Raw genomic sequence first — 24,544 nt, forward strand, 5'->3', positions numbered from 1 at the left:
GTGCAAGCACTGGTTTCTAATAAACCGGAACCTGCTGATGGTTTTGTTTTGCGGAGATCTGAACAAATCATGTCATCATCTTGTGGTCAGTAGCTTCCTTCCTCTATCTGCGTGGGACACGTCAGCAGCAGTTACACTTATAGCACTTTGTAGTTTGGCTTTCTTCAAAGAATTGTTCTTTCTTGATTCTTGTTGTTCTGGGTCTGTTCCTGTGGCAGGAAAGCCAATAGAGGGCGATGCATCTACCTGCAGCGCATCGTTTGTGGTTTATTACAACCAAAAGAGGCCATTGGTGCAGCAAAGAAATGATATATTATAAAAATATATACATACAAATGTTTAAAAGTAACGGACTAAGTAACATAATCATAAATCAAATTGTCACTTTTAATATTTGGTAGCAAATCCTTTGCAGTCAATGCCAGCCTGAAGGGTGCAACACGTAGACATCCGCAGACGCTGGGTTCCCTTCCTGCTGGTTCCTCCAGCCATTTCCCTCCAGCTGTCCTCAGCATGTGAAATGCATGCAGGCATCTGCACGTGCAGCGTCGCCCAATATGTTTTGGCTGTAGATAACTTGCCAAAAACACTTCAGAAATCCTCCTCAAATTATCAACAGATGAAGGGAGCAGTTGCATTAGCAGCCATGACACCGCCTCCACCGTGCTTCATTGAGGAGGAGGCACAGCTGTGGTCAAACGTTTACATGCACGTGTAAAGAACTGATAGTGTGATTGGAACAGATACTCCTTTGTCACAAAAAACATTCATGAAGTAGTATTGGATGATCGAGGCCCATGTGGATTTGAATTTCTCAGGGTGTCTCCACAGTGAGAACTTGACTTTCTCCAACGGAGAAGAACACCAGGTCCTTGGTTGGGAGGGCGAGGGGACTTACAGTCCAATAGGATGCAGATACCACAGCTCTGGACCTTTTATCTGCTCCTTGTTAATCAAATAATAAGGGAATAACACACACACAATGGAACCGCCGGTCCGCCAATTGTTCAATTCCCTTCGGTCAAGATGGCGTGTACAATGTCTTGTAATTGCTACACCACTCAACTAACTTTGATGTAAACACCCTCCAGTTGAAGCTTAGAGTCTGTATCCTTCACAAGTCTTCATAGTTTCATTAAAAAACGCATTGTGTTTGAGTACAGAGCCAAAACAATGAAAATCGTCTTAAAGTCTAAATATTCATGGGCCTGACTGTGCATACTAATCTGTCTTCTTATGGCAGCCAGTAGGACAAAATGTCTCTGTCCCAGCAGCAATCCACGATACCTGTCCCTCACTGTCCCTCACTGATAATCACTGTCCTTCACTGTCCCTCACTGTCCCACACTGATAATCACTGTCCTTCACTGATCCTCACTGTCCCTCACCGTCCCTCACTGTCCCACACTGATAATCACTGTCCTTCACTGATCCTCACTGTCCATCAGGTGGCGTGTGGTACGGCATCACATCCACCATGGACCGCAAACGCCTGCAGAGAGTGGTGAGGAGGGCAGAGAAGATCACCAAGATCCCGCTGCCCTCTCTGCAGAACATCTACCACCGCGGGGTTCACAGGAGAGCTGCCTCCATGACGCCGCCCACCCCCATCATGGACTGTTCACGCTTCTACCCTAAGGCAGGAGGTGTCAAATTAGAGACATCAACAGCTGAGAGGACTCTACAACCTAATCCACAACTGGTCTACGCTAGCTTGTTAGGATTCACTTACTGTTCATTTATATTGCACATATTTAATTTAATTTAAGTTTTTTTCTTTTACAACCTGCTCAGTTTTGCACTTTTCCTTGTCACCTCATTTCTGCCTTATCCTTACCTCATTTTTTATTTTTATTTTATGTACATTTATGTAAATATTGTATTCTTGTCTTTATTTTAATTTTAAAATTGGTCGCCTTTCCGGAAAGGCAAGTACAATAATTTAAATACACAGGGTGTAAACAGTGTGTAAATGACAATAAAAATCTTTGAATCTTGAAACTTGAATCTTTGAATTGGTCTCACATTTCTGGTTTCATTGCACAATACCGGCATTATCAAAACAAAGAACGTTTACGAGAGAACGGATCAGATTGAAGAGAAGCCGTCATTGGCGGACTATGAGGACGCCGGATGGCCTCTGATTCATGGAGGGAGATCTCCACAAACGAGGGGAACAAAGTCGTCCTTATGCGGGACAAATGTGTCCTTGATGAAAAGCAGCAGTGTGGATGCACGGGGCAATAAAGTCTATGATCAATAAATAAAGCAACCAGCGACTTCCACACACAAAGACGTGGCTCTCTAGTCGTCTTCAACAAAACACGTGACTCCACCTGTTGTTACATTACAGGTCATTTAGCTGACTTACGTTGCATTTTTAACCCATAGCTTTTCATGTTTTTTGCCCAGGGAGCAATTAGGGGTTAGGCGTCTTGCTCAGGGACACTTCGACATGGGACAGGGTGCAGCTGGGGCCGGTCCCTGGCGCGCCCTCTCTACTCCAGGCGCCGCCGTCGACCCCTGGCGTTGTTCTAGCCGTGAATCGCTCTGCAACACGCACAATCCTTTTTGAACCATGAATTGAAAGGAGCGCGTCGACACAACTACAGCAGCTTAACTCAGGGCTGGTCCGGGCTAACCTGAGCCAGCCCTCACTATAAGCACAATCAAAGAGGAAAGCTTTAAGCTTAGTCTTAAATGAGCTGACCGAATCAATGAGCTTTATCCGTGTCAGCAGAATCCGGCCCGGTGTGCGACTCATTTCAGAACAAGTTAAGAGAAAGTGACTTAGTGGCTTATTTGAGAACCTGTCGTCATTCACGCACAACTGACACCTCCCAGCTTTCCCCATCTTGCTTCAACAGGGTGCAAGTTATTCATGTCAGACCTGGACTTAGAAGAGGACTCAGGGGCAGAAGGGTGACCAGAATAGGCCGTCTTTATTAGGCTCTCTGGGAGATAAAATAAGCAGCTATATAAAAAAACCTATAGGAAAATCTGAAATGGTCTCTAAACAGAAAATCACTTCACAGAGGAATACCTAAGAAACTCAAAATCACTCCACTAGGAGGAAAACCAAAAATACTATAAAAAGGCTCGAGGTCATTATGAAGAAAACTGATGAACAAAAATTCCCTCGTAAGGAGACGAGACGAGACAAGGAAGACAATTCGACTGGTGCAGGGGTTAGAGAAGGTGTGCTGGGAAGCACAAGGTTGGTGGTTTGATTCCAGGCTGCCCCATGTTCCATGTCAAAGTGTCCCTGAGCAAGACACCTGACCCCTAATTGCTCCCCGGGCAAAAATGTGAAAAAGCCATGGGTTTAAAGTGTAATGTAAGTCGCTTTGGATAAAAGCGTCTGCTAGCTGACCTGTAATGTAATGTAATGACACATGGAGGGAGGAGTGACCTGAAACGAGAGGAAGGTTAATCTTTCAAAATAAAACAGGAAATGACAAAACACGGAGACAAGAAAACCCCCAACTTGACCTCACCTGAGGCTCACAGATCAGGTCCCTCACATGGTCGCAGCTCGCTGCAAACTTGGTGTGTCCTGCGTGTCCTGCAGGCGTGTGTGTGCAGCGTCTTCATCTGTGCGTGGCTGAGCTGCTGTGTTCTGGGAGTCACAAACAGAATAATGCAATTGCACAAGAGAGCTGTTTCCTGTTGCTCCCCGTCTGCACATTTAATCTTGCTCCGTTTTCAGGCCGACACTGCGATTCATGTGAGCTTTCAGGCAGCTCGGCCCGCTGGACCAGATCGCAGCTGAAACACGAGACAGTTGGCACGATCTTCTCACGTAATACTTTCAAAAGAGTGTGATTAACACGAATAAATAATGGGTCGAAGGCAGTAATTACATCAGTTTACACACATCCAACACAGAAGGATCCATTGTTGCTATGGAGTCCTTGGTAACAGCTCCACGGGGACCTTGTTCTAGTCTCTAAGGACTGAGGGTGCTGACTTTGTGTCATAGTTTCAATGAGGGTGAAGCGTTTTGTGTGCTGCTTCTTTATTATTACCTATTATGTGGGTTTGTGGGAACATGCGCTGGATACACACTCACCATGTCAATAGTTATATTAGTCCTCTACAGTTAATAGTCATATTATCACAATTTTAGCGTAAACAGGGAAGGTTTAGTGGGCTTCATAGGGGGCAGTGGGGTCACAGTGCTGTGCAGGGGCAGATATCGTTGTATTTTCTTTCTGTGGCTTTGTTACAGTCACGTCAGTCACATCTCGGCACATCTCGCCCCGTTTTTATCTTTTCCTCCTTTCGACCCGCCGCACGGCTGTTAAGTCGGCTGCACTTGATCTGTTTGACTTTTCATATTTATTTCTAAGGTGCAACCATGATCTAGTTCCATATCTTTAACACTTGATGCAATAATATTCATTATAATTTCATCTTATAGTGTTTTACTAGTGTGTCTGTGTGGGTTGATGATAAAGCTGCCCCCCCTCTCCGCCCCAGCCGTTCCTCTGCCTTAGGCTTAATTTTGGAACCACTGTCTTATGGAACCACTCCAGCAAAACCCCAAAAAGATGCAAAATGGGGAGCGAGCCCCCTAGTGGGGCGTCTGGGGAGGGAAGCAATGCAAATGAAGCATTGAGGTGCACACACCTCGTTTTCATCACTTAGTAAAAGCTACTGAGGATCGAAGGCAGAAGAAGAACGTGAGGAATCAGTAATAAAGCAGCTACAATGCCTTGATTTGAGAATTATTATTACTTCTGCCGTGAAGCGGCTCTGGTGGGGCCAGCGGCATGAAGAGCCTGAGCCGAGGGAGCCGAGTGCATTCTGACAAAGTTACAGACTGCAGACTGAAAACAGAGACAGAAACAGAGAACGTTTTTTAAAGTGATATTTAAAAAACTGTATTTAATTGTGTACATATGACCACCTTCCAGTATATATTGCCACCTTATGCATAGTGTATTTTTATATTTTTCTAATTAAAGTGCGCCTTTATTTATTTTATTTTTTAAACTGTTGGGTGTGAGGGAGCCCTGCACAAGAATTCTCTGTCTCGATTGTTGGTCTATGCACAAACGGCAAATAAGAACCTTGGACCTTGATGGGAGGGGTGAGCTTGCTATATCCACATGCATATGATGTAAACGCCACTTAGCAAGTGGACGGCGACGTGCAGATGGATCTCTCATAGGCAGCAGGTCAGCATGAGGACCTGCAGTCCAGTGGGATCTGCATCGTTCTGTGAGCTGTGCTGTGCAAAGGGATTAATAAGCAGCTGAACGGACATAAAGATGCTGTTCCATGACTCATGCACACCCCCACAAGCCCTTCCTCTGTGCCAGGTCTCCTCCCACTCACCACAATCAGCTCCATGTTCCCGCTCTCCCTTCACAACCCTCCTTTGTGACGCACGTGTCTTTGGACACATTTACACCTACATATTTCGCATAGATTGATATAGATTATTCAAGAGCCACTCAGTGGACCAGTGAGCCAAATCATTTGTTAAAAGTCAGCAAGTTGAAGTCCTTACGCTATTCCTTTTATCGTTAGAAATAACACTGACATAGTAGCCTGGCAGAACAAATTCAAATATTTCAACCTAAAGTAAATCCATGTAGTAAGTTATGACTTTTAAGTATTTAAGGGATTTAAATATTAGCAGCTCAAACCATGCTGATTTTGGCTTCATTGTCTCCCTTTAAGAAAATAAAAAACAGTACTGAACTGAACAATGTGAGAGGTTCCCCAGTTTCAGGATGCTGACTGTGAAGCTGCGCTGCCCTCTGCGGTCAAACGGGACAAGGTGCATGATGGGAGGTCACCTCTCTGCTTTGGGGCAGGCAGACTCCTTCCAGCGCGTTGGAACTGCCAGCTGTTAAAAGCCTTTCCGAGTGATGGATCTGAGGTTTCCATAGCAACACATCTGTTGGGAGGGTAGTAGGATGACCCCTGACCCTAACCCGCCTCCTCCCCCGATGTTCTACAAATGGTGCAGCCATGTTGAGCTGAAAGGTGCAGGCAAAGGTACACGCGGTTTGTACAGTGTAATTACTACTCCTGATACTTAATATGGGATAAATAGGACAGGTGGTTTGTACCAGATCTCATGCTGATCAGCACACATTGGAACAAATGGAATCAGACAGCTACGGTGAGTCCTTCTTTATTTTATGATTAATTGAAAAACAGTTTGGTCCGGTTTGACAAATTGTGTCACTGCACAGACCAACACAGAGAGAAACTGGGCGTGTCCTGCGTGGGCGTGTCCTGCGTGGGCGTGTCCAGTTTGTGGCGACATCAGGCAGTGGTGAAGGTGAAGCGAGTCACATGTTGGTAGTCCTCACCAGGACGCAGAAGACAGTTAGGAAAAGAAGGCTGAGGACGGACACACGGACGGACATTATGTAACTAAACTGTGTTAATGAAGTAGTGTTTTAAAAGCTACAGCGTTGCAGAAAACTGAGTAACAACACATTTACGGCAAAAATAACTTTTTCCACCGACTCAGGCATTTACAAGAAACGTTTTCTATTCATCTTCATCATCATCATCGTACCTGGTTGACAGCATCAGGCCAATTCTGTGTCTCCAGACAGAAGGCGCTGTGCTTCCCGTACCTAGCCCCGCCCTTTCCTGTTATAGAACCATCCAGGAAGTTGGCAGTGTAGAACTGGACGCCTGGTTGGCTGGTAGAAACCTCCAAGGCCCGCCCACTAGCTGAGTGACACACCCTGAGACGAACAATCAGAACCGTTTATTGTGGACAGAAGAAGGAACTTGTCACGGCAGGCGGTGCGTTCATTGCGGTGCGTACATGGAGGTGCGTGTGTGTGTGTGTGTGTGTGTACGGCAGTGTGTGTGCGTGTGTGTGTGTGTGTGTGTGTGGCAGCACACCTGGCAGCGTGTCTCTCTCTCCAGGGTTCTCCAGGTGAAGACAGACAGAAGTTGTGGTCAAACCCTGGACCCGGAAGTTCCTTCAGCCGGGGCCCAATCAGAGCAGGCTTTGTGAGGTCAAAGGGCGTGTTGTCCACTGGTCTGATCTCTCCTGCAGAAGCATCAGGTGATTGATCGGTGGATCAAAGGTTAGAGGTGGAGAGCAGAACGCTCACGAGCACTAACGTGCAACACAAGTCAACTATGAGAGATTCATGTCCTGTCAGTTTAGAGGACATTTGGGATCTTGTTGTGATGCAGCACGTAAGCGTCTGAAGACTAAACTAGAAGATCTGCTTCATAGTTGTGTGCGCAGCTGTTCTTTGGTGATAAATACTTGGAACCGGCTGCACTGCATCATGAACAGGAATACTGAGGTACACGCCGTATAATCCCAAACAGGGTGCGTTAGCCAATCAATGCAGCTCCCTCGGGGGTGGGGGGGTGGGGGGGGGGCAGCCAGCGCGTTCCGAATATTCCTCAAGTCTTCTTCCGATTGGGCCCTGGAGATGGGTTTCCCTCTGAAGCAGATTGTGTGATTTAAATAAACGGCCGGTAGCAGCTTTGTCTCCCAGGAAACCAAAGCTAATTGCAGAGTAGAGGGAGGGTTCGTCTGGAGGGCAGGAAGCAGCACGACAGCACAAGACTCGTGTTGAAAACACCGTCATTAAAGCTCATGAAGACTCATCCCACCAGCAGGCAGAGCAACGAGGAGGAGACCAGCAGTTATCTCAAACACCAGAGGACACGGCAGCACCATGATGACCTGGTGGCAGGTGGAGAAGCCACCAAGTCCATCCATCCATTGTCAAACCGCTTATCCTGCACGCAGGGTCGCGGGGGGGCTGGAGTCCATCCCAGCCAACTTTGGGCAATAGACAGGGTACATCCTGGATTGGTCGCCAGCCAATCACAGGGCAACACAGAGACACACAACCATTCACACTCACATTCACACATCTACGGGCAATTTAAAGTCACCAATTAACCTGATCCCCAGAGCATGTCTTTGGACTGTGGGAGGAAGCCGGAGAACCCGGAGAGAACCCACGCAGACACGGGGAGAACATGCAGACTCCACACAGAAAGGCCACTGGGAATCAAACCCAGGACCTTCTTGCTGTGAGGCAACAGTGCTAACCACCACGCCACCGTGCCGCCTAGCCACCAAGTCCTCATACGGAAATATGGATTCACGTGTGTTTGAACAAACCCACATCATTGATGTTCAGTAGTTGTTAAGGCCGGGCACACTGCAGCCTTTTCTAAACTAAAGCATTTATTTTCTACTTCTTATTCAAAGAATATGAAAAAACTGCGTTAGCTTTAATTCATATATTAGTTTCTAGAGGAAAAACAGACATATTAAGTCACTAACAACAACGAGTCATTCCTCCTCCGCCGTCCTCAAACTAAGTCAGGCAGTGGTTGACATTGTGTGCGTGGACGAGAGCCTGAGGACAGATGGGAAGACGTGTGTCTCTGGTTGACATGTCCATGCTTGCTGAGCAAAGTGTTGGCCTCTGAGGGCAGAAGGTTGGTTGTCCTCCTTGTATTCAGTTCCCTGAGTGCAGCAACATCACTTCACCATCGTCTCACGTCACGCAAACTACTTCATCCTCCTTTTACCTGTAGGAATGGACGAGTCGTCCACTGGCAGGTAGGACGGAGCGCTGATGGACACTTGATGGTCGTAGATATCTGCTGCACCCTGCACACGCACACACACGCACACACACACACACACACACACACAGACACACACACACAGTCGGAATGACATCAGAGATCTTTCAGTTCATCTGAAATAATCCAAACCAGTCCGTCTATCTTCCGTCTATCTAAAAAGGATTAACGGTAACAATGAATCATATTCAAGTGTGACTGGTTTGGATCAGGCCTTACGGTCCCATCGTGTTACTCTCATAACGCACCCACAGAAACTGGACCCCCTGTCAGTCACAGCGTCCACGCTATGGTTTTATTGCAATGACAAATACATTATTACTTACATTGCATTTGTAAGCCGTGGCGTTTACATGTTTTGGAGGTTAGGTGTCTTGCTCGGGGACACCCTCTCTACCTCCACCTCCTGATGAGCGAGTAACCGCCATCCGTAACCACGTGTGGGTCATCTTAAACCTGGGAAGATGATCCGTGTTCTTATTCCCGTGGGTGAAGGCGTGCTCTTACCTGTCCCGCCAGGTTGAAGTAGGAGTGGTTGGTGAGGTTGATGGGCGTGGTTTTGGTGGACCGCGCTTGATATTCAGCAGTGAGTGTTTCCCCCTGGACACACAAAGCAAAGTACACAAGCTGACATGCAAAGTGCACTTTGTCTGAAAGATGCCACGACAAAAGAGCCCTGAATACTGATTGAAGTTTAATAACTTCAGGTGTTTGGTTTCCAGCATTGAACCAATGAACAGAGAAATGTTTGGGCTGCGGAGCTGCTGGGTCACACCCAGGTGGTCCTACCTGCAGGGTGTAGGACACGGACACCTGGACCTCCCCAGGGTAACCCTGGTCTCCATCTGGACTGGTAAGACTCAGCTGTACACCACCTTCCACTGCTGCAGCCAGCCAGATAGCCTGCAGAGACAAACTCCTCGATACAGTGAAACAGCTTCTACATACACAGGACGTTACAAGAGATCAATTACAGCTGTAGAGAACAGTCCTATACTATAGAATACTGAAAGGATATACTCAGGTACTGTGCTCATTTCCCAGTAATACGCATAGAATTGTGGATACTTTAGGAGCACAGAAGATCCACACATGCAGTTTGCTGTCCTCAGGAGACAGCATCCCTTGAAGAATGCTTCTTTCAGGATGGACGAGCTTCTAAAACAAGCCCTCGCTCACGGCTTCACTGATGTGGTTTAACACGAGTGTGTTAGCAGACTCCGTATGTCGGTTATTGGACCGTCGCTCTGCTCCTCGCGCATCACCCATCAATAAGATACTATTGTTCCTTTCCTTAACAAGTTTAACCATTGGAAATAACAAATTGCAAGCAGAAGCACCCGTCAGCTCAGAAGGACGAGGCCTGGAGACCTTTCTGTAGGTCTCACAGTAGCAACGTCTTCCGGCGGGCCGCAAGTTTGACATCTGTGCCTCGGCTGAACTCAATGGGTCCGCTTCAGAAACCAAACTCTGATCCTGCAACGAGGAGGTGAAGCTGAATCCACTCCGGCACTCCGTCACTCCGTCCCACCTTGTTGAAGCCCCTCAGGCCTCCGTGCAGCGCATTGGGCCCATTGTTGACGTCGAGTCGGTACTCTCTTCCCTCCACCACGAAGCGGCCCAGTGCGATCCGGTTGGCCACGCGGCCCACCACGGCTCCCAGGTACCGCTTATCCGACGCGTAACCTGGAAACACAACACACCCTCAATGCGACAACTTCTGAAAGCAAATTTGAAAACGAACCGTGAGATGAAATAAAACAGCATTTACAAATTACAATCGTTATAGGGAATCTTGTTCCTTGTTTCAATGCAGTCTACTTGGAGATGTCTGTCCCTTACTACACCTTCCAGGTCCTCATAGCCCAGGACCACGTCCTCCATCCGTCCATCCCTCCCTCGGCAGCACACAGACCTGATGATGGCGCCCAGAGTGAGGACCTCCACGCGCACCGAGGAGGACTGGAGGACCCACAGGTCCACGCGGGCCGGCCCGGCCACCTCCCCCCACTGCTGACAGCTGACCGCCGTCATCCTGGACACGACGACAACAACAACAACAACAATCGCACCACCTTCACGGCCCGCGAAAAATCTACTTCCTCCTACGTTACACCCATTCATTTTTTTACTTGGCGCACGTCACCACGCAGCTGCCCCGGTAGTTATCTGATGAAAGCACCATTTATATTGACGTGTGTTTCTCTGCCCTGCGGGGGAACAGCAGCCCATGAGGAGGTGAATGAATGCGCACACCTGACAGCTGCCCTTCATTCTGTCAGAGCGCCCTCTGCTGTTTGGGAGAACGACGGAGTGACCGCAGGTGAGTATTAGCAGAGCTTAGCACGGGTCCTAAGGCGCGCCCTGTGACGTATGGACGTCAGTCTGAACGCGCGCGCGCGGAAGCAGCGTAACACCCATGCGCACCGGCGACACGTCAGTGTGCGGCTTCATTTCAGTTACTTCTTTGACAGGGACAAATTTGACAAACGTTTATCACCTCACGTCCCAGCCGTGGCTCAGCTCAGGGCATCGGACCCAAGTCACGTGAGCGAGCGTTGCACTTCCGGGTTCCGTCTTCTCCCTCCTGATTGGCGGATCTCAAGCCAGCATGAAAGGGGCTGAGCGCCACCTGCTGTCGCGGAGGTGCAGACTCGGGCAGCAGTCCTCTTCTTCCTCTTCTTCCTCTTCATCCTCTTCATCCTCTCAGCAGCAGGACGGAGGAGAGTGACAGCGAGATCCTCCTTGTGGCAGTGGCAAGTGGGTGGCAACTTTGTGACAGGCAGCGGCAATCGCCAGTAAATCAGTCGGCGTCACGACGGCACGCTGGGTGGGAGGAGCCAATTTTTCCCAGAAACAACTGTTATTTGTACGACAGGTCAGCTGCTGTAAATATTTAATTTTATTTAATTTTATTTAATTTTATTTGAGACACGTGAGCCCCCGTCTTCTTATTACAGAGGCTAATTTTAGGTTTGGACCGGCGGGTTCCGTGTAGGGGGTGGGGCTCTCAAGTTTGATGCCACCCACTTGCCACTGCCACAAGGAGGATCTCGGCCTTACTGACGGAGGAACACGAGTTAAAGCGTCTCTATTGTTACCGGAGCTGATCAATGAGGATGTTATGTACTTTCACAGGTGCTTTTCCCAACACGTTCCCCAATTTAAAATTGTGTTTTCCATTGATCAGTTCTGATATGATTCCCTTTTCCTTCGTCGTGCCTTTGCATTTGAGTAGTACAGCTTTGGCATTTGCTGGGTTCTGACAGTCTGGTCCAGTGGGCTGCTTATTATTATTATTATTATTATTACAGAGTGTCTAGCGGCTTCCTGTTTCTCAATACACTACCTCATAGAATACAGTGAATTTGCTTTAATACATTAAACCGTGCTGATTATCAACAAATGCTTTGTTTTAGGGAGTTTCCATAATTGAGTTAGTTAAGCACCTTTGACGATGTAAGTATGTTAATAATTGACATCACGTCTTCATTACTGACCATTATTGGCTTGGCGTTTAACCTGTGAATATTTTGTGAATGGGACGGCAGAACCTGTTAGAGCGGACGAACCCCTGTGGAGAGTGATATTAACTGACAGCCTTCTTACACTGCAGTAGTGTTTAATATTGTTTCTTACATGTTTTGAATATGTATTTTTTGCCTCGTCATATGAGTTAAAATTGCAGTTGGGCAACTTTAAGTGCTTCCTATTTGTAGGTTAGATAAGATCTCCATCACTAATGTGGACTTCATTGGTTTACTTTATCAGCAGAGAAAAACAAATGTGAGTCACTCTCACGCTGTTGTACACGACAACAGAAGAGGTCAACACACTTTGTTTATCAAATCAAAAATACACCAATAGACACCTTTTTGGGGATGACACGGCATAACTTTATTATTTTCTCTCTAGCACAAAGCTCAGAGAAGGTCAAATGCCCTCCCTGAAAAATATACAGATTTGTTCACTGATTTAAAGTGAAAGCTATCAATACCAAATATGTCAATACATATATTACATGAAATATTAAAGCAGAACTGCGGCTTCTGTCCATTTCTTAAATGATTCATGTTGTGTGGACCACACATTTCCTCTATACTCAACTATAGATGCACACTGATTTGCTTGGTGTACACTTATATATTCTGTATTTACAAGTTGTTAATGCATGCGATTCAATTATGTTGTGCAAAGGGCTTGTTCACATTGTGCTTGTAGGATTCCTCTGTCAAACATCGTGTTCTCACCATTAGGCCTTAACATCACACAGGAAGGTCTAACATTAAACCATACCAGGCCAACCATTCAAAGCCAACGCCTGACAGGAACGAGTAGAGGCCATTAGCTGACCACAACCCTTGGATGATAATGACTCCCAGCCAGTCAGTCTGCAGGAAGGACAGTATTGTTTTTTCCCCTTAATGAATTGTACTGAAGCCGCACCCTCTGTGGACATCATGCCTGAATTAATAATTAGAATTCAGTGTGTGCAAACTGCATCCACAAGTTAGCTCCCACTGAAAGACTCATTTCCAATTAACAGCCCTGATTATGAAGCGTTGCGCTTCATAATCAGGGCTGTTGATCGGGTTTTTCTAGTGCACTGTGAACACGACCGCAGGATGACAAAGCATGATTCCTCTGCAGGGGATTATAAGCAGAAGCTACTTTGATTCCTTTTGACGATGCCCAACAATGACCAAACAATTCCTTCTTCATCCATGAAACAGTTAATAAAGCATAACCAAGTTGAGTTGGGTCAAGATGTTTGCTACTATCCATACGTATATATTGCTTGTTAGAGTGGTTGCATTAATAGTTCTGTTCGACACTATTCAGAATGACAGTAGTAATTTGATGCTTTAAGGGAAAAATACCTCACAGCCTTTACACACAGGGAGTGTTAGCTCATTTCCACGTTAACATATAGACATGAGTACACAAAATACGTACATATTCCAAATGCACACTGCAGTGTACAACACCCCAAACCAAGACGGGAAACTTCATTGCACCTTTCAGCGTTGACAAAAGAAGCGCACAGCAGATCCTCTCCTTCTGCCCTTACTTTTCACAATAAAAGCCCTTAGCATGTACAGTAGTCTGCGCAAGCGTTAACTATAGGGAACTCCTGCCATATTGTCATCATGGTTATTCATCACTTCACTGTGTAAACGGCTCAACGCCACATTTACTGTGCATTTGTATTGAAGAAATGTCAAAATCAAATAGACAGTTTTACTGTGAAACGTTCTGAATTCATCATGCTCACCAGGCACAAACCTTTCCATTAGTGAACTTTTCACTAAATCTACCCGTTGCCCTAAATGTCAGCTGTGCACAGTGAATGTCTACTAAACAGCTGGTAGATATCAGTGGACAATGTTGACGAACTGTTTAGCATTCTGTGATGTAGGACGAGGAGACCGGTGGTCCACAGGTGGCAGGCGGGAGGTAAATGGGTCAAACCACCGTTTGTCCCTTCAGGAACCAAAAGTCAACGCTGATATTACTTTGTCACGCTCGTCTTTAGCTGCGTCGGTCCTTAACGTCGATAAACTTGTGAATTACTCGCTGGCCAGTGTGTGGACTGACGACCGGAGAGCCGTCGTACAAATGAACCAGTGACTATCGAGTCACTCGGTGGGGTTGTGGAGTTATTTAACTGATGTTTCATTTCCTAAAGTGGCGTTGTTGCCTAAACCTAACTTCCTGTGAGGACAGAGGTGTATTGTGAGAAGACATTATGCATATGCGTGTAGCTATATGGGTAGGACCACTGACGATGAGCAGTTGAAGAAGCCAGTGGATTCCACAGATGAGATGCAGGGTTTGTGCAGCGTGCTGGTTTAGCTGGTGTCGTTGAGAGTGGCCAGTATGGAACTGGCCTGAGAGGCAAGTTTACTGCTGCTGTGTTCCGTCAGTGCACTGAGGCTTTCCTTCATGTTCTCAGAGTGCAACTCCATCTTCATTACATCTGGGGCAGACGAGGGGGAGAAGAAGAGGGAGAAGTGTGAGACACACAGTGTGTTTAGAATTCTCCTGCAACCGTCGATTGGACCACACCTGAAGATCCGTTGTAGAATCATTCTTAGAGACCAGCGTCCTTTAAGGTTCTCATACACTGCTATATATATATGTATATATACATACATATATATATATATATATATATATATATATATATATACATATATAAGGCACTCCTGTGGTTATTCCCGCAGGATCGCTGTGGACTGAAAGGCCAGGACCTCGTTCCTCGTACGTGGCTACCTGAGTAAGGATAAGTTTTCATAAGTCTTGCTTTTCGGTTTTGCAAAACCAGTTTGGCTATGCACCACAGCAACACATCCATAAACCTGAACCTGCTCCGGAGAGAAAAGAGACTTTGTGCTGTTAGAAGATCCTGGTTTCGGTGATCGACTCCTCACCCTTTTGAAATAGGACGCGTACGCACAATCGTCGTGATCACAGAAGTTTGATTTGAATCAACGAGATTGTTTGAGTGCGGATCAGCGTTTGAGGAACCAAACCTGACTTCAATGGTAGGGTTAATTCAAGCTGGCTAATGATTGATTGATGATTTAGCTTAACCACGTGGGAGGAATTGGCCCCTGGTCTTTTCCTGATTTAATGCCCAATTGGCTCACCAGTAGATGCCACTAAATCCTACACGCTCCTCCTTTAAGATGCTGTGTTTGAGCAGAATGTTGAGAATGTGTCTTTTAATTAATAACTAAACACATACTGGAGTCAGCCAGGCTGCAGATGAGACCTAAAGCACTGAACTTGACTTCGACCGCCCCGACAGGATCCTCCAACATCTTCTTCAGCATCGGCAACAGCTCCGCCTCCCTGAACGGATCCTTCACGGACTCTGTAGTCACACACAAACAAACAGGGAAACACCACATCACTAAATGAAGATGTCAGGTCACCTTATGACAATGAAATGGGGCGGCGCGGTGGTTTTGTGTTTAGCTCTGTCGCCTCGCAGCAAAACGCTCCTGGGGGCCTTTCTGCGCGGGGTGTGCATGATCTCCCAGTGGCTTTCCCCCGGGTACTCCGGCTTCCTCCCAGTCCAGACTGCTTAATTGGTGGTTCTAAAATTGCGTGTAGGTGTGTGAATCTGTTTCTGCATCTCCCGCCCGATGCTAGCTGGGATGGACTCTGCAAGGACCAGCAGTATAGAAGATGACTGACTGACACAGCAAAGTCAATAAAAAGTTGAATTCTGAAAGATTTCAAAGTCCCTCAAGAGATAAAAGTACCAAAGATGACCACAGGGCCAGCTGGAGAGGATATGTGGCACTTGCTCGGTGCATTTCTAAAAACAACACGGGAAAAACAACATGCATTGATTTCAAAGCTAATATTAAATACAAAAATCTATTCTAAAACTGATTAATTTAAAAAATCACCCCAGGAGGTGAGTATTTATGAATATTCTGGGCCAGGGCGGCTCGTCATTCTACTCTATCTTGAATACAACAACGTGCATGCGATTTGCTTGACCTCCTTATTGTGGCCACAACACGTATGTACACATATGTATCGACATCATCTGGATCCGGAGTGCATTGCTTAAATGGTTAAAAACTAAAAAGCACTACAGAAAATCAAAAGCCTAGGATAATTTTCCATATCCAGACATGTGTATGCACATGGTTAACTTTAATAAAAGTCACATGTAATAGAAACATGGTACAACGAAGTTCTAAGTTTATCTAAACTACCATTAACTGTGCGTCTAGAACCTTGTCTCTGAAATTGCATTACCAATGTCAATGGCAGACGCTATCGCCAGGGCAACTAGGGCCTCGTTCTGCATGATGACGTGTTCACTTGTTGCCATGGAGATAAGGTGCCGAACCCCATCCGCTTTGGCCACAGCATGGACAACTTCCTGTGAGAGAGTGGAAATCAACTCATTAATGATGTCCAGTTAAAGTGTGTGTATATATATATATATATATATATATATATATATATATATATATATATATATATATATATGAGAGAGAGAGAGAGAGATGCGTATCTGTGTCTACGTTAACATGTAACACAAGCTCTGATTAGAGGAAAGAAATGAAGAACTGCACAGTTTATGAGGGCTCACGGGGCTGCGGCTGTGCCTGATGAGGGCAGCCAGGAGGCGACTGGCTTCTCCTCGCACTCCTGCGTGGTCTTTGGCTTCACACCACTCCATGACTCGAGCCAGCAGCACAGCGTCCCTCCCCAGCGCCAAAGCTGCCTCCTCTAACACACACACATAGATACATGTAAATACACTCAAACACGTTCAAAGCACACGGGGTGGGTGAAGGGAAACCGTTGGAGCGGACTGACCCGGACATTTGGAGACGTCCACAATTGTAATTATTGGAGACAAAATGATCTGTCGATTTATAACGAAGCGAATATAGAATACAGAGCTGTGTTAGAGGAATAGGGCTTGTTGGTAGTTGTGAGACTGTAAATCAATCCGCTCATGGCCGTCTGTCAGTGCATGACATGTGAGCGTGCCCCACTGGTCATCCATGTGGTGAAATTTAAATATTGCCGCCGCGAGGAATTGTGGGACAGAATGATCTCCTTTCCTTTCGTGAAGGATGGTCCAGTGGTTCCTATGACAAAGGAGCCAACTAAGGAAGCATCATGGTGCCGCTTGCACTACTTCCAGGTCATTTCACTCAGTTAGAACCTTCCTTAGCAGGAAGGACTATCCAGCGATCTTCCACAGTTCAGAAGTTGTTACATCATATTACATGTCTTTTAGCTGACGCTTTTATCCAAAGCGACTTACAATAAGTGCATTTCAACCACAAGGAAACAAAGTCAGAAGAACCAGAAAGTCTGATTTTCGTTACTAACACGATGGTTGATTCTGTCTCCCTCTGTGATTTAATTAATAGCCATCCTTGACTCGCTCTCCCATTGTGTGACAGCCGGTTCTCTACTGATTGTCATTCTCCTCTCTCTCTGCTGATAGTAGTCGGTACCACCACTAGTTTCATATTTCTGTCATATTTCACTGCCACCATGCTCCCTCTCTACTCCTCTGCAGGTCCACGCTGGTTACTACAGTATTTAGTTGTCTCTTACCCGTCCTCCCCTTCTCCTCTGTGTGCTGGTGACAGACGGTACTCAAACTCAAACGTTCAAAATGATTTACTCTTAATAATTAAATATAAATTATATTATAGTTTAGTTATTGGCCTGTTAGCTCAGGGTGGTGCTTTTGATCTCAGGGAACATTAATGATTATATTGATGTTTATAATTTAGATACTGCTACCACTGGTTAGCTTGCAGCCCAGTGCTAGTTCCCGTTCCAGGTATCTCTTTGTCTGTAGTTTAACTGTAGTTTACAGTGGTAGTTATGCATGTCACACCTGTTACTGAAAGCGCAGCGTGCTCACCTTGTCCGTCCACCATCATGCGTAGTGTCCCCAGCAGTTTGAACTGAACTGGCGGCATGTCAGAGCGCAGCAGGGTCTTTATCCTCTCGGTCACCCCGTCCTCCAGCATTCGCACTTTGTTGGCGGCTGAAAGACACACATGTCAGGAATCAGTTATCAGGAATCAGGAAACATTTATTAGCCAAAATATGTCAAACATACAAGGAATTTGTCTTGGCGGCTAGTGCGCGACAGTAGACAGACAAGACAACAGTGCACAGGTAATAAAATAAAATAATATGTCACCGATGTAAGACCTTTTCAAGTATGTTTACGATTTATATTCCTCACTGATCCCACACGATTCGACTGGCTTGTTTCAGTAGTGTGTTGACATTAAATCAAATGACTGAAAAGTTCCAGTGTTTCACTTTAAAAAGAAAGGGCATACGTGTTCTCTAATATCTCTAGTGTTTGGTCCTTACCAGGGATGGCCAGGTTTCTGAGTGCGCTCAGTCCAGCATGTTGAACGGACACGTCTCCTTCATCGACATGTTGCTCCAACAAGGTGAGGATGTGAGGAACCACGCCGAGGTCCAGCATCTTCACACAGTTACTGTCTGACAGAAACACACCAGGCCAACAAACCTTTGATTAGTCTACATTACCTACACTGCCATTTACTATTGCATTATACATACTTTTATACAGGGATACAGCGGTAAAGGTAGAGGTGGGTAAACTATGAATTATCAATGTTAAATATACCCTAACAGTATATTTGTCAGGATCCCACCAGCTTCAATCACTCCTCCCACTCGTTCACAGTCCCCTGAATTCTAATCACCGTCACCTGCACCTCATCAGTTCACCTCCCTTTATATCTGGCTCCTCTTCACACACTCAGTGTCTGGTCTCGTCTCTACAGGACACCACAGACTCCAAGCTACGAACCTGAATCCCTACCGGCTTCTCCAAGGGACTCTCCTCCAGTCCGTAACCTGGAACTCGGACTATGTCCTGTTAACGTTCCATCCTGGTCATCTGCCTGCCTATTCCTCATATCTCCGTCTGCTTCCGTTATCGTGTCAATAAACTATTGTACTCACCTCCCGGCTGTCTCCTGTCCCTCATACGTGACAGAAGACCAGACCAAAGACAATATGCAGAATCATGCAGAGCCTGTGGAGGATCCAGCTCGCGATCCATTCGCGGAACTGGTTCAGGCTGTCCGTCAGTCCGTAAGCCCTTCTCCGTAACCACCCGCTGGTTCACCAGCTGCCTCAGTGAGTACCATAGCTCGACCAGCAACCTTCCACGGAGAGGCGGAGGATTGCAGCGGCTTTCTGCTTCAGGTATCGCTGTATTTCCAAATGCAGGCGCACCAATTTTCTAATGACTCCGCTCGAGTAGCGTTTATTATCTCCCTGCTGTCCGGAAGAGCGCTCCATCTGGAACTCTGATTCTCCTGTGGTAAAATCTCTTCCAAGTTTCATTCAGCATTTCAAGGAAGTATTTGGTCAGACAGCTTCTGATCTCACCATTCACGATCAGCTCTAAAACCTCGACTCCGGCTTGGCGGGGAACTTCATGTCCCCCCAACTCCTACAAAAATTGAACCTTCGTAAGTGGCAAAGTCACCAAGACCTCCAAGTCCACACCATCCAGGGCAAACCATTGGGCCGAGGTCTAATTCGCCATTTCACCCCCACACTGACTCTCCGCATCGGCTGCCTGAACTCGCAGGAGATCTCCTTCATGGTACTGGAGGATTCCACTGCAGAGCTCAACCTGGGAGGCCCGTGGATGGTTCAATACCAACCCACCATTGACTGGAAATCCGGGGAGGTCCTTCGCTGGGGAGAGGACTGCTCCCACTCCTGTCTAGCCTCGGTTGAGAAGGTCCAGAAGGGGCCCTCAGATTCATCTCCGGAGGGAAGGCCCGAGTTCCCCGTTGGTTTCACGTCCCTGGAAGGTCCGGAAATCCAGCACCAGGTGGAGATTCCGGCGGAGTACAGAGCATTCCAGGATGTCTTCAGCAAGCAGTTGGCGACCAAACTACCACCTCAACGGCCAGGGGACTGCGCCATCGACCTGCTACCTGGGGCCACCCTGCCCAAGGGCTGTGTTTATCCTCTGTCCATTCCGGAGCAAAGGACCATGGAGGAGTATGTGGAAGATGTTCTTAAACGTGGGTACATTCAACCTTCTACATCCCCGGCCGCTTCCAGCTTCTTTTTTGTGGCTAATGTAGCAGGATGACTGCTTTTCCAGTGGCTCCGCCCACTCGCAGTATTGTCCCCCTTTAATTTATTATATAAGGAGGGACCTGTAGATCTGCTCGCTCTCTGACAGCTGATACGCACCTCCCCCTTCCGGGTTTACCTGGCTGCAGGTTCGGCAGACGCTCGGCACTCTCTGCAGGGTTGTGCAAATTGTTCCACCGTGCAGGTACGTTGCAGTCTATTGCGCGTCGGCGATCTAGTCGGCACCGTAATAAACTTGCGTTTATGTGCAGGCGCTGGCAGGTCGGACTGCGTGTTTGCTCGTTCTGTCCCGGAGCTATGCCACGCTGAGGTCCCGACTGTCCTGACCCGTTTTGGACTGCTGCTGCTTTGTGTGGGGATAAAACCCACACTTTTTACGGACATTGCCTGCTGCTGCGTTCGGGTGTGGAAATCCCGTTGTCCGCATTTTTATGCCTATTGTATTATGTTTTCATGTTTAGCTGCCTGAAATAGGAGGTGGATGGCAAGGGAGATCTTTCTTTATTATTTTTGTAGCTATTTTTGATTATTTGATGGTTTAGTTCTTTGAGTTCAAACTGTAACCTGTTTTGATATTTTCCTTTCTTTTTGATTTGTATTGGATCTCTATTGTTGTTGAATTTATTTTCAGTCTCCCATTAACTGTCCATCTTTGTGATTCCAGGTGCTGAGGGCCTCACTGGTGATCCTGTTTGGTGATGGTGTCCCTTCGTGTGTAGTGTCTTATTCACTCCCCTCCTTTGTTTTGCTTTGCCCTTGTGTGTTTGGAGTGTTAATTTTGGATTGTGGTGCTCCCATTTTAAGTTTATACTCCCACCCCTCACTCACCTTGAGCACAAATGCCCCAGCCCTGGAATACATGATAATTTATACAAATAGGATAACTTTTTTTAGATTTGAATTGTGCCCAATAAACTGTTGTATATGCTTTTGGAAACACGTCTCTCGCCTGCTCAGTGTAACGAACTTGTGTTGTCCTTTTGTTTAGATTTAGTAATTTACCTTATTCATAGATTTCTTTCTTTTCCCTGGGTGATTTCTCCCAGGGTGGCGTTGCTGGTTTCCTTTAGTTTCTTTCTTTTTCCCCTAGTTAAAAACTATAGATTATTGGGGTAGTTCCTACCCCACCTCACGCTTGCCACAAACTTGGCGTTGCTGGCAGGACTTATACTGAAAAAAAAAAAAAGGCAGAGACGTGTGTTCCTTTGTTTTTTGTTGTTTGTTTTTTGTTTTTCTGAATAAGACAAAGCAGCAGCAGTCCCCTGGCAACCATGGAGGAAGAAATGCAAGAGTTGCGAGCTCTGGTTGCGCAGTTAAAGGCTGAAAGCTTCGTTGGTGCCGCCCTCTAGTGCTACACCTTCAACCTCCTCAGTACTGCCGACTGCCCTTACTTCTGCCAGTGCCCCTGCAGCCGAGAGGTTAGTGTTCGTGCCCCGAGACAGAAAGTGCCCTATGTTTAGAGGAAGGTCAGGGCAGGGTACCGATAGCACAGTGTTGTTTGAGCCCCTTGACTCCGGTTTACCTGCAGGTTTGTTGGCTTCTCCATCTGTGGTGAGGGTAGTTAGAGGTACAGCATACATACCCATTGTAAACGTTGGCTCTATAGAAGTACTGCTGTACCCACGCACTGTTCCTGGCACTTTTCAAAGATTAATGCAGAGGATCTTTGGCGATGAACAAGGTCTGTCTCTGCTTTTATACCTAGATGACATTGTTGTTTTCTCTTCTACTGTAGAGCAGCATCTTCACCGACTTGACGTGGTACTAGCCCGTCTGAAACAGGAGAGACTCAAGGCCAAGCTCTCCAAATGCACCTTTTTTCAGCCAGAGGTGCGGTATCTCGGCCACATTGTATCGGCCAACGGTGTCGCCACGGACCCATCCAAAATAGAGGCCGTGGCAAAGTGGCAGCCTCCCCAGACGGTCTCTGAGCTTCGGTCTTTCCTGGGTTTCGCAAGCTACTATCGCCGCTTCGTGGAGGGCTTTGCAACGCTGGCAGCCCCCCTCCACCGACTGATTGCTGAGCTTGGAGGCACAAAGTCTAGACGGGTCCAGCGGTCCCCACAGCTGAGCCCTGAGCACTGGAAAGAGGAGCTTAAAGACTGTTTTGAGACACTTAAGACCAAGCTCACTAATGCCCCTGTGCTTGCTTACGCAGACTTTTCACTGCCCTTCATCCTCGAGGTTGACGCCAGTTATGGTGGGTTGGGTGCAGTGTTATCACAAGAGCAAAACGGCAAGGTGAGGCCCATAGCTTATGCCAGCCGCGGACTGAAGCCCACCGAGCGTAATATGGCAAACTATAGTTCCATGAAGCTGGAGTTTTTAGCCCTAAAGTGGGCTATGACCGAAAAGTTCCGAGAGTATCTGTTGGGCCACCGCTGCATAGTCTACACGGACAATAATCCACTCAGTCATTTGGCGACTGCTAAGCTTGGCGCCACGGAACAGCGCTGGGCAGCTCAGTTGGCCTCTTTCGACTTCGAGATCAAGTACCGTTCCGGCAGAAGCAACCGAAATGCGGATGCTTTGTCCCGTCAGCATCCGCCTGGCCCATTAGATCTGACGGCCATGCTCCCTGGCACACCACTCCCGTAACCACACCAGCAGGTCCTAAAAGTGAATAAAACGGTCGTGACACAAGCAACTGTGACTGTTTTACCTGAGAGAACCCCTGACAACATCCACAACCTGCAGCAGGCTGATTCGGTCATTCGGGAAGTCCAGAGGTACTGGGAGGAAGGACGGCGTCCCAGTTACGCAGAGCGACAAGAGCTCTCACCTCCCGCATTGATCCTGCTGCGTCAATGGGGCCGGCTGGTTAAGCGGGGCGACATCCTGTATCGGCAGACCTTGCGCCCTGATGGAGCTGAGCCCATCCTCCAGCTGCTCCTGCCTGCAGTTTTAGTTCCTGAAGTGTTGACACAGGTTCACCAAGAACATGGCCATCAGGGTGTGGAACGGACCCTCGCTCTTCTACGATCCAGGTGTTATTGGCCGGGTATGTCAACAAAGGTCGCACAGTGGTGCCAAGCTTGTGAGCGGTGTCAAGTTGCCAAGGACCGTCAGCCTGCTGCCAGGAATCCCATGGGACACCTTTTTGCAGCAAGACCAAATGAGATCCTCGCCATTGATTACACCCTGCTGGAGCCCGCTCAAAATGGCATGGAAAATGTCTTGGTGATGACAGACATCTTCAGTAAATATACGCTCGCCATCCCCACCCGTGATCAACATGCTTCTACTGTAGCCCATGTTTTGGTGGTGGAGTGGTTTTCGAAGTTTGGGGTTCCTGCAAGAATACATTCGGATCAGGGACGCAACTTCGAGAGTGCACTTATCCAGCAACTTTGCAGTCTTTATGGCATCCAAAAATCTCGCACCACTCCATATCACCCAGCTGGCAATGGTCAGTGTGAAAGATTTAATCGAACTCTCCATAACCTCCTCCGCACACTGCCTCCATCCCGAAAAAGAGACTGGACCTCTTGCCTCCCACAAGTCCTTTATTCTTACAACACCACTCCCCATCAAACCACTGGCGAATCACCATTCTTTTTAATGTTTGGTCAGGAGCCCAGACTCCCCATCGATTTCCTGTTGGCCAGAGTCCAGGACCCTGTCAGTGGAGGTGTTCATGAATGGATCCAAGAGCATCAGGCCCGGTTGCAGATTGCGTTTGATGGTGCAAGAGAATGCATGAAGACTGCAGCGGAGCGCAGAAAGACGGCGCATGATCAGCACCTCAGAGGTGAACCACTGAAAGAAGGTCAGTCAGTCTTCCTGCGCGACTTGAGTACTAGGGGGCGTCACAAGATGAAAGACCGCTGGAGCTCGACAGTGTATTCAGTCCTCAAAGCACCAAAGGAAGGAGGCGCCGTCTACACAATAGCCCCAAAGGATGATCTGTCTAAAGTAAAGCATGTTCACCGTACCTTGTTGAAGGCGGTGGTTGGAGCAGAGCCCCCTGACCATGCGGTGGCCAGTCATGCACCGCCCCCTGACAGCCCAGTCTCTGAGTCCTCCTGTGATGGTGACTTGTTGTTCCTGGTCCCTAGGACTGCTCCCCTCCCCACCCTTCCAGCCACTCGGGCACGGGCCGAGACTGAAACCGCTCCTCAACAACTACACCATCGACCTAACATGGATCCCACTGTGCCAGGTCCATCAGTGCCCCCTGTTCTGAATCCAGACCTGCCATCTGCATCCCCAGTTGCTCCGTTCACCAGCTCCTCTGACCCCATTAACTTGCCACCCCGGAGGTCAA

General features: G+C 47.3%; 2 protein-coding genes and 1 long non-coding RNA gene across 10 annotated transcripts in view; 1 reads left to right on the forward strand and 2 right to left on the reverse strand.

Moving 5' to 3' along the window:
* Positions 1 to 6,138: 6,138 nt before the first annotated feature.
* Positions 6,139 to 11,359, reverse strand: galm (galactose mutarotase). 5 transcript variants are annotated; one of them, XM_078104600.1, is made up of 9 exons: positions 11,108 to 11,359; positions 10,455 to 10,642; positions 10,139 to 10,293; positions 9,397 to 9,510; positions 9,115 to 9,207; positions 8,551 to 8,632; positions 6,883 to 7,033; positions 6,545 to 6,719; positions 6,139 to 6,363 (listed from the first exon to the last, which is right to left on the reverse strand). In XM_078104600.1, the coding sequence occupies exons 2-9, from the start codon at positions 10,639 to 10,641 to the stop codon at positions 6,286 to 6,288; spliced, it is 1,035 nt and encodes a 344-aa protein (XP_077960726.1). In that variant the 5' UTR covers position 10,642; positions 11,108 to 11,359; the 3' UTR covers positions 6,139 to 6,285. The 5 variants fall into 5 exon arrangements, with proteins under 5 accessions (XP_077960726.1, XP_077960725.1, XP_077960722.1 ...); XM_078104599.1 differs by having other exon boundaries at positions 10,386 to 10,642; positions 11,108 to 11,218; XM_078104596.1 differs by having other exon boundaries at positions 10,790 to 11,148.
* Positions 11,360 to 12,479: 1,120 nt separating this feature from the next.
* Positions 12,480 to 24,544, reverse strand: part of LOC120820453 (rap1 GTPase-GDP dissociation stimulator 1) — a 29,957-nt gene continuing 17,892 nt past the window's right edge. The window contains exons 9-15 of one of the 4 annotated variants that reach the window (XR_013467940.1): positions 18,496 to 18,630; positions 18,032 to 18,157; positions 16,730 to 16,869; positions 16,390 to 16,516; positions 15,882 to 15,937; positions 15,359 to 15,780; positions 12,480 to 14,587 (exon numbers count right to left, since the gene is read on the reverse strand). Coding sequence is in view for 3 of the 4 variants with exons in the window: in XM_040178198.2 (XP_040034132.1) it covers positions 14,460 to 14,587; positions 15,359 to 15,487; positions 16,390 to 16,516; positions 16,730 to 16,869; positions 18,032 to 18,157; positions 18,496 to 18,630 (785 nt within the window). In the remaining variant the exon portion in view is untranslated. Of the gene's footprint in view, positions 14,588 to 15,358; positions 15,781 to 15,807; positions 15,938 to 16,389; positions 16,517 to 16,729; positions 16,870 to 18,031; positions 18,158 to 18,495; positions 18,631 to 24,544 lie in introns of those variants that run through there. The other 3 variants (XM_040178198.2, XM_078104594.1, XM_078104593.1) reach the window with 3 other exon arrangements.
* Positions 20,259 to 21,214, forward strand: LOC144409482 (uncharacterized). The gene is made up of 3 exons (XR_013467941.1): positions 20,259 to 20,461; positions 20,529 to 20,680; positions 20,942 to 21,214. It is a non-coding gene; the product is annotated as an uncharacterized LOC144409482 (long non-coding RNA).

The sequence above is a fragment of the Gasterosteus aculeatus genome, chromosome 6, assembly GCF_964276395.1.
Source record: "Gasterosteus aculeatus chromosome 6, fGasAcu3.hap1.1, whole genome shotgun sequence".
Taxonomy (NCBI): domain Eukaryota; kingdom Metazoa; phylum Chordata; class Actinopteri; order Perciformes; family Gasterosteidae; genus Gasterosteus; species Gasterosteus aculeatus.

What these genes read in the sequence shown, in the direction of transcription:
- galm (XM_078104595.1), bottom strand. Translation starts at nt 10,881, where the DNA reads ATGAAGGGCAGCTGTCAGGTGTGCGCATTCATTCACCTCCTCATGGGC. An exon ending in AACACACGTCAATATAAATG is followed by an intron (nt 10,643 to 10,789) that starts GTGCTTTCATCA and finishes CGTCGTGTCCAG; the next exon opens with GATGACGGCGGTCAGCTGTC. An exon ending in GCCTGAGGGGCTTCAACAAG is followed by an intron (nt 9,511 to 10,138) that starts GTGGGACGGAGT and finishes TTGTCTCTGCAG; the next exon opens with GCTATCTGGCTGGCTGCAGC.